Source organism: Sesamum indicum, linkage group LG8 (assembly GCF_000512975.1).
Source record: "Sesamum indicum cultivar Zhongzhi No. 13 linkage group LG8, S_indicum_v1.0, whole genome shotgun sequence".
Lineage (NCBI taxonomy): Eukaryota > Viridiplantae > Streptophyta > Magnoliopsida > Lamiales > Pedaliaceae > Sesamum > Sesamum indicum.
Window position 1 is genome coordinate 21,205,518 of NC_026152.1, and position 9,789 is coordinate 21,215,306.

General features: G+C 36.5%; 2 protein-coding genes and 1 long non-coding RNA gene across 3 annotated transcripts in view; all 3 read right to left on the reverse strand.

Annotated features, from left to right (window-relative positions):
* The window catches only part of LOC105169821 (serine/threonine-protein kinase STY46), a gene marked incomplete in the record, with an annotated part of 8,069 nt that extends 3,257 nt beyond the window's left edge, over positions 1 to 4,812 (reverse strand). The window contains 6 exon segments of the mRNA XM_011090353.2: positions 631 to 741; positions 2,162 to 2,216; positions 2,595 to 2,714; positions 2,892 to 2,956; positions 3,926 to 4,040; positions 4,347 to 4,812. Of these exon segments, the coding sequence (XP_011088655.1) occupies positions 631 to 741; positions 2,162 to 2,216; positions 2,595 to 2,714; positions 2,892 to 2,956; positions 3,926 to 4,040; positions 4,347 to 4,540 (660 nt within the window).
* On the reverse strand, positions 3,123 to 3,909 carry LOC110012453. Its single transcript, XR_002287647.1, has 2 exons — positions 3,615 to 3,909; positions 3,123 to 3,517 (listed from the first exon to the last, which is right to left on the reverse strand). It is a non-coding gene; the product is annotated as an uncharacterized LOC110012453 (long non-coding RNA).
* LOC105169822 (F-box/LRR-repeat protein 10) overlaps positions 7,629 to 9,789 on the reverse strand; it is a 3,677-nt gene continuing 1,516 nt past the window's right edge. Inside the window, exon 4 of the mRNA XM_011090354.2 lies at positions 7,629 to 9,340. Within this exon, the coding sequence (XP_011088656.1) occupies positions 7,895 to 9,340 (1,446 nt within the window). The 3' untranslated portion in view covers positions 7,629 to 7,894. The remainder of the gene's footprint in view (positions 9,341 to 9,789) is intronic.

Sequence of the window (9,789 nt, forward strand, 5' to 3'; positions counted from 1 at the left end):
TCCTGAAAAGTTAAAACATCAAGGGTCAACAAACTCTCCCCTTAACCAATGAGAGGTAAAATGGGTATAAAGGCCGCACACATAGCAAGTGCAGAAATACCAGTTCATATCTAGGATGCAAATAGAGTGTCAATGGGGGCACTACAAGTAAGCTTCAGGCCCTTTAACCAAATTCATTCAAATAATAAGAATGACACAGCAGCTCCAACTAAACAAATAAAGTTACATAGGGACATAAGATTTCACACATAAACAAACAAGAATAGGATTCAGCAAAGGACAGCAAATTCATTTGAAAGACATGTGAACAAAGACAACACATTTTGTGGAAAACCAACATTTGCTGCTCACTAATTCTCTATCACAAGTGTGCCCAGAATGATCATTCCTTAAACTTTACAGATTAGAAAGCAGAACACAATATCACGCGCAAGAGAGCTAAATACCATTATGAAAAGTATAATATTCATTCAAAATTTCAAATAGAACAAAAGTGCAAAAAAATGTCAAAAGCCATGAAAACAACTCATTCTAAGATGAAGCACGTTCCACCAGAAGCAGACTGCGAAGCAAAAGAGTTTTGGAACAATCAACACAAGGCTGAGAGTAAGAAAATGAAGAAGAAGATACCTCAAATGGCCAGCCATCAACAACAAAGACATCTAAAGAATAGCCATCCACAGTGGAAAAGGCATGTGCTTCCTGGATATTCAGCCCAACTTCAGCTAATAAAGAAGTCAACTGCAAGATCCATTATTCAAGTGTTCACTCATGTGCTAAAGCACGCTTTTTTTGACATACATTAACTCAACAGAATGTAACACACACTGTCAAACTTTTCTCTCATATGTGAACAAGTATTTAAAGCCAAAACATATCATACATTTCCAAAAGCAGAAACCTTCGATTGACATGTTAAATAATTGGCTGTTGTTAATCAAGAGTGACATCCATGTTCAGTAACAAAATCAGCTCAAATATTATTGCTATGATCCAGGACAAAATGCCTGACAGTTCCATTCCAGAATTTTTTGAATGATCAAATGAAAAGAGAATCTTGTAACACCAATGGTAATAAAATCCTAATAAAACTGAATACTTCATTTGAAGTCCCCCAACTCGATTGAATTCAACATAATGTAAGATGTCTGCTAAAACTAATACTTGTACAGCCAACTCTTGATCAAATTCATCATCCATAAGGCCGGCTGCCTTTAATTTTCATTTTAAAAACAAAATAAACAAATAGGAGTCGTCTGGAAGACACAACAAGAATTAGACGGTGAAATTCTAGCAAACTTTTCTATATTTACCCAGAAGGATTCACATGCCAAATTGCACACCCACAATCCCCACTATCAGGCTGCCACCTGCCCTCCCTCCGTAAGTGTGCAAATCCACCTGACCCCCAAATTGATAGTATATAATATTATATATATGGAGATTTATCATTAGATTTATATATATACATATACCTTCAATTATATAAATGCATATATATATATATATACAGGTACACATTTTTAAATATTTCCAGATTCATATATATGTCTATTTTAAAGATATATGCAATGGCTGTGGTGTGGAGGTTGTAAAAACAAGCGGCCGAGAGAAAATTGACGAGGGGAAAAAGATGGGACATTGAGAAAATGATAAGGATGACTTCCAAGAAATCTTCATTATGTTTACCATGATACCAAAAGCTCAAAAAGACACCTGCCTTGGTGCTTCTCAAGAATGGTACCAAAACTTCTGTAAACACAATTTTAAACAAAAGCAGAGGCAGCAAGAAGTATTCCCCATCTGCTTTGCAAAAGATGCCCGAGAGCCACTTGGGGAAGCAGTTTCCAATATGTAGCCTTTACAACAGGCTGAATCATAACCTCACATATTAAAAGGGCTTATTTTTCATTATATAAGCCTAAGATTTTAGACTTCATTGTTTATTCATGTTAATTCACCCACAAACTTTAAGAGTTTAAGTCCAGCTAACAGACTCAATGTACTCAAATTTAAATTCATTTATTATTGTTTAGAAAGATAGCAAACAAAGAAGATCGTAACAAATTTGGAAGAAGATGTTCACACATCAAATTTCTCAAGCAAATAACAATTAAGTAATCACCATTCCAAGATGCAGTAAAATAAACACATCAAGTACCTGACTAAGGAGCTTTGGTTTATCATCAGTTGAAAAGGTAATCTCATGCATGGGCCTGCATTGATGATTATGGAAAATGGTAAGCTCCAGAAGAATATACACTTCAAGTATGTGCAGGGGTACTTTCACGAAGCATTACAACTTGTCAGATGAATTTATTGACAGGTTAGGAACTGTATACACATGTCATGCAATATAGTTTGATGCATTAAAAGTTGACAGTGGGTAGCCGAAACAGTGGCAATTAAGCATAAAAAAGAATGCAGGGCAGATCATTTTATGATCACATGGTCTACGCCATTGGCAAAAGGAACCGAAAAGAATGAATCTAATAGATTATTCCTTGTGGTGCATCCATCAAGGACATTTGATCTTCAACAGGAGCACCGCCACAAAATTATAAGACCAATAATATAACATCTTAATGGAGCACCTTGAAAACTTGGCCCCAGCATCTACAGCACTGTCCCCCTCTTGAACTTCAGATTTGCTTGTTTCAAGTGCAAGGGCTTCAAGATTAGGAGAAGAACCAAAGGCTGGTGGAGGATGGATGCTGTATAAAAGAGGGAGGAAAATAGTAAAACATCCAATAAAATCTTAGATAAATGTGGATAACAGAACCCCGAAAAATGCATTGATTGTTTTAAATCACGTAATGACGACCGGAGACATAGAAACATTTGCAACCACGAAATTCAAGTTTACTTTTCAAAAGGAGGTGGGTCGGTACCTTCCCCTTCTTGTTGAACGTGAATGCACAGAATCTCCTGAATTCCCATCAGGGACAGGTGCAACCTGTACGCAAAAAAATTATTTTGAACATCCATATAGCATCAACAAAGTAAGAAATATTAAATGAAGGGCGATAGAAGAACAAAGAGAAAAGGTTGTGGTTCACTTCAGATAAATCCAGCAAGAGAGATTAAAAGATGATCCTTCCATGGGGAATGAAACAAGCATCCAGAAATTAAAAGATGAAAAAGCAAATAGTTTGAGAGTACGCAACGCACTGATCTCTGATTATTAAAAAATTGGACACATTCAAAAAGAATTTATGTCTATTAAAAAAAAAAATTCTTTTCCACTAAGCATGATGATTGGAATTGAGGTACACAATCATGGGAAACCTATATCCAGTTCTAGTAAACGTCGGATGAAATAAAAGTGAGCAATGATCTTTGACAACTAGAGAAGTCTGTACTGTTATCCCGAGAGACAATGTAGCCGACTAAATTACTATATGCTTTCGATATGGAGAACTAACAAAAGGGCCAATGTTTCCTAAAGGTGGAATATTTGCAAGAATGGCAGCTACTGTTTTCATCGTGTTATCTTTCTCTTTTGAAAGCTCACCATCTGCAGCATGACAATGTACCAGTCTCAGCTTCTGTAATTGTTCTTAAATCCCTTTGAAATAACTGATTAAAGTTACGAATGCTGAGATTGAACTGACCTTATTTGGGAAAACATTAGGTTTCCTTTTTGTAAAATCAATTAGGGCATATTGCTTTTCTCTTACTCATTTTAAGATCTCACTAGTAGAGCTGCCAATCAACTGGAAAAAAAAAAATATACAATCACCTTCTTACGAATCAATTTTTAGAAGGAACAAAGACCATGATACACATAAAACTTGCAACTAATCAAACTTTGAGTTAGTAATAGGCTTAGTAAGTATCAGAACATCCCGTATAAATAATCCATCAATAAATACAGAATACATCAAGTAAGGATTGTCGTAGAAAGCCATCTGTAACAATTCACCTGCACAAGCCGGACTTCAAAAGCTGGCCTATTAGCAGGATCACGCGCCAGATGCAGTAGTCGTTTGTGCGTGAGAACATCTTCTGCCCTCTCGACGTTCACATCCATTGCATACCTTCAATGCGGAGCACATAAACCATCAAATAACGTAACCGAAAATCAGATGGAGAAGCAACTTATGTCTGGAGAAATAACAAAAATTCCTGACATGCAGCACATGATAAAATAAAACACGGTTGATTTTATGATTTAATACTTTGTACGCTGATTTGAAACACATATAATTTCCGAGTTTGGAAAAAAAAGAATAAACAATCCAGAAATCGCGCAACAAAAACTGAAGGCGGAAAAGAGAAATTGAATAGGTAGAAAAGACACAACAGGTTGAAAGCGCGAGTGTAGGTTAGAGTCAAAAAGAAACCTGGCAGGAAGGCGATTGAAATGCGCCCAAAGCTGATCGTCGAAGGCGGGCTCCTGCGCCTCCGGATGATCAGCTTCCTTGAGGCGGCGCAAAACCTCATTGTAGACCTCGACCTTCTTTCGCTGGAGGCGGGTCTTTCCGGCAGAAGATTCGACCACCCTACTTGCACAACTCTCGTTATCTTCCATCACCATTTGAGAATCTGAAGTGGGAGCGGAAGAGTTGGATGGAGAGGGTTTAGGTTTAGAGCGAAATTTTGATGAGGAGGGGGAGTTTGTAGGTAGGAGATGAAAAATTGATTAGTGTGGTATGTATAATTGTATTTAGGAAGCGAGGAATTGGATAATGAGAAAAAAAGGAAAGCAAAGTTGTATTTAAAAGGATTTGATTAGTGTGGGTTTGAGGAGGTTTGGGTTTTGAATTTGATTCATTCTTTCATCCATATCCTCTCTCTCTCTCTCTCTCTCTCTACCTATATTTATTATATGTGTGTGGACTTGCTTTTGGGGTTTTAACTGACTACTTTTAGCCTTTGCTTTTACCTTTATCCCTCTTTTAGCTCATGCTATTCATTATTTATTAATTTCAGATGAATGAAATGATTATATTATGAGGTGGAGGGGCAGATTTGCTCATTTCATATCTGTAAACACAAGATTGATTGAGGAAGTGGTGGTGCTGATGTTGCTGACTCTCATTCATTTTTCATTTATATATATATATATGCATTGGGTTACTTCTTCTAAAATATTTTATATACCAAGAGTTGATATTCATCAACACCTATTTTTGCATTCAGCAATCCTCTTCCTTTTTAATAAAAGTTATTATGTATAGAAGATAAGAAAGATACAAGTAATAGTTGTTTGTGATGTAGCATTTGAGGTGGAGAAATGAACAGTTGAGATAAGAAGATGACATTTCCAACTTTGTTGGGTTGGAAACACAATTTGATAGCAACATCAACTTTTCACACTCCTCCGATTTATTTTTAAAAAAAAAAAGAAAAAGCTTTTATAACCATCACATGCCATTTATTTTATTTGATTTAATTTAATTTGGTTGTTGGCGTTAATTAATAACCACATCCATGCGCTAACCAATAAGATGTGCTAAAATTAATTAACAATATATATCAATGATCACCCCCTAAACAATGTTATCCTAATATATCTAATAATTTTCACTTTTTTAATCTAATCAGAATCTAATAATGAAACTTTAATAAAGATGATGACTCCTTAATTACACTCATCAACAATTATTGTCTTAGCTTAATTAGGGAAAAGGAAAAACAATCTGCAAGCGGAAGGATGAGGAAGCCACGTGGATGGATGATGGCCAATAAATGGTGACGTGGCCAGGGGTCTGCCCTTTTGGGTTCTCCAAGGGCCGTTCCCTATTAATTACAGATATCATATAACAATATTATTTCTGCTAATCATGTAAGTATTGATTTTAGTTGATGAATGTTTTAAACCAGTAATTACACTCTACTCATCTGATTCTTTTGTGTAAATTACATATGATTCGTATGTAATTTAAACAATTATATTTAATACTATTGAGATATGCTTTTGTATAACAAATAAATTCATTTAATAGTAAAATACACAGATTTTGTCGATATTAACTAAAAAGACCTAGATAAAAATTGATATTTACCCTCAGTGATTTATTACAGTAAATTTTTATTAATAAATAAACTTATAAATTAAATAAAAATAAATATCAATAATACTAAATATAATTCATAAAATTATAAAAGATTTAAAGTGATTATATAAAACCTGACAATACACTCTCATTTAAAAAGGCAAACAATATGTGGGTGTGGGATATGGGAAATGGGAGGGTGGGGGGGGATGAATGAACACACACACACACGGCATGCACCGCTGGCAGTGGCAGGTGAAGCGGCAACTTGGTAGCGCTATTAATCGGAATAACCGCCCGAATATGCCCTTCCGCACGTCATTCCTCTTTTAAATTTTTAATCATCATCATATTAATATATGCTATACTAAACGAAACTAAACTATTATAATGTGAATACCTCCAGAATTGACTACTATATCTATATTTAGCAGCACACAACATTTTGAGAAAAACGTGGTAATTGACCAGTTTTTGGCAACTCTTGTTGTTGCTACTAAATGCAATTTAATATATATATATATATATCTATTATTATTATTAATCCCGATTATCAAAATTTATTAATATATTTATGTGACATGCATGTAAATAAAATTAATATTTTTTGGATCACATTGAGATTTGCAATACTGCATGATTTGATTGAAAAATAAACAATATTAAAAATATTATATAAAGTTGTGTGTGGAAGTGAAAAGATATTATAAATCCAGATGTAGGGGAGGGAGGTGTTTAATAGTACACAAGAAACAAGAGGAGGTTATAGGACAAAAAGGTACCTACCAATACCAATAGTCCAATACTAATACTAATACTAATACGATTACTAACCAACCTTAGAAAGAGGGTGGGGTCGTATTCATTACTGGGTGGGCAAATGGGTCAATCGCAGAAGCTGTATGTATGCTGAAAAAGCAGTGAGCGGATAAAATCATACCTGCTCTCCAACATGTGGGGAGCAACGCCCATTTGATGTGCCCCCTTCCACTTCCCCATCCACAATCCTTTATTCAATTCTGCCTGAATTTGTATCACATCACCCGTAAATTATTCAATTATATTTATGTAATTTAATAATGAATAGTTTACGTGGATATAAATTCACATATCCAAACACATGTACATGTAGTTAATGATCAGTCTTGTGTCTTTCCTCTGACCAATAATCTTTGTCATTCTGTGTCTGAAAATAATTGTTTCAGCTTTAATCTGGTATTGGCAAATTCATTGAATCTAGACTTGTTCTTGAATTCCAAAGCTCCCCACAATTCGAGCTAGTAAGTTAGGTGGACAACTAAGCATCATTCTCCACTATTCTAAATGATGTTCCTGAGAAACAAGAAAATACTAGTGCACAAAATAATGAGATTCTCAACATCCAAATTCATGAAGAAAAATCTCTCAAGTCAAAGGAAAGAGGCTCAAAGAGAAGTGAATCATCACGCTTGCAGTTTTCCCGTTTTAAGAGACCTGGGTCGGGCCGGGTGTTGATGGAAATATTTTGGTAAAGACAGGATTTTGGGTTAAGAATTATGTAGATCCAGGAGGCCCAATGGGTTACTTAATAGAACATGCATGTTGATGATGATCTAGGGAGTCGCACTCGGCGTCACCAGAAGATGATGAATTAGAAACACCTTTCATCAAAAGGGAATCACCCCACATGTCACAGGAGACAACTACTACGTACAAATACATTTCATACCACCATATACATCACTCTATATACACAAACCAGATCCAAGTCTCACATATCAGGATCCCAATCATCACCACACGGATTAAGTTACACACATTTATCTACAAGACACCACCACCATCACCAAGTACATGAAACATCACCTTTGGTATTAATTACTTCATATGAAGGGAAGAAGACTTGCCCCTGATCATTCGAATAGCTCTGCCATGTCGAGAGCATCTTCCATCTCATCATCACTCATGTCTTCCTCTCCAAGAAGCCACTGCTCAAGTTCATCAACTTCCTCATAATCCTGCGCATAAAAGTCATCCAAATTATCCCACTGGTCTGTCCCTAATTCCTCGCCACGAGTAGCAACATGTAGATGTGGTCTACTTCTTGTTAAAGCATCCACTATATCTCTGTTCACAGATCCCGTCACTCCCAACCATCTCAATCTTGGGAAATAAGGCTTCTTTAACCACCGAAATGCAAGTTGAGTAATGCCTCCACAGTTGTAGAGATCTAACAACCTCAAGCTACTGCCCCGACACATGTTCTCGTCAACCTGCATAGAGGCTAATGCCATGACAGAAGTATCACCAATTAGAGGACATTGTCGCAGACGCAGCTCAGCTATTGCGATGCGACTTTTTGCCAGCAAAAGCACACCAGCATCAGAGAGGTTCGGAAGATTTGACAGGTCTAGTTCTCGTAATTCTCGGTTGGAATTGCCATCAAACAAGAAAGAAATGCATCTGTCTGTAAGTCTCTTGCATCCTCTCACAGACAATGAAGCAAGGGTATTCGTCAAGCCCTTGCTTAAGTAGGACAATCCCACATCACTTATATCACAACCATCCATAAGTAGAGTTTTCAACTTAGGAAGTGTATTTATAGCTCGAAGAGCTTCATCACCAAGGTTTCTACAATCCCTCAAGTCGAGCATGCAAAGATCTCTATTGGATGTCAAGCGTGAAACAGCCAAGTTTGTTAAAAGATTACACCACCTTAGGCTAACATGTGTCAGTGAAAGGGATGTCGCAGCAATGTCATGAAAAACGAGGTCAGTTAAATGAGTCCCATGAAATACCCTGAGCTTATATAACTTGGAACAGGAATGCAAAATTGTTTTATAACCTGTGTCCGTCACCTGGCAAAAGCCACCAAGACAAATACTTTCCATTGCCGAGCATTTATCAGCCATGAGAAGGATTCCAAGATCGTTGACTCGCTTGAAGTATGTAGGAGCTATCTCCTGGCTTCTTACCAGACAGAGATGTTTCAGTTTGCCATGGGCATTAATTTGTTGAAGACCATTGTTGGTGAGATCAAATGCCATTCTTGGTTCCATTATAGGCGAATCTCGAAGATCTAGGTGGGTCAAGGAGGTAAGACATTTAGATATTGTGCTCACCATGGTGTCGGTAATATAGTCCACTGAAAGGCATAATTTCTGTATATTTGGCAATATGGATGGCCGGGGATGATTTGATGATTGATGAGGTCCCACGGCAGGGCTAAGCAGTTCAGTAACCATTACTGAAGAAATATATCCGATTTCAAGAGAAATGAGTTTCGATGAGGCCAGAGACCAAACACGAGCAAAATTATGACGCAGAAATATGGAGACATCAAACATCAGGATCAGTGTCTGCAAAACAATATATCAGCTTCAGCAAAACTGAAAGGTTTTATTAACAACTGGGTTGGGTATATAAACATTATACACAATGTTAATACCAAGATTATTGATCATATGAGTCCCTAATGAGCCAAGCTACAAATGTGTAAAGATAATCAAAATCAACAATTCTTGAGGGTATGCCAGTCAATTTATTATCAAATCTGGCAGTGATTAGTAGAATATCTTGGGACAAACTGTCAGCAAGATCTCCTCCCATTATATACTGTTTCGGAGTTCAGAAATTTTACGAGGCTAAATACAGACTCAGAAAAGAAACCCACAAAACCTGGCTTCATACTGCATCTGAGTACTTTGTCATCATGCTAAAAACATATCTACATCCTTCTGTGTGTATACATACCGGCATGAAGTATGCGAGCAGATCAAGAATTTTTAAAGAAAGAAAGAAAGAGGGG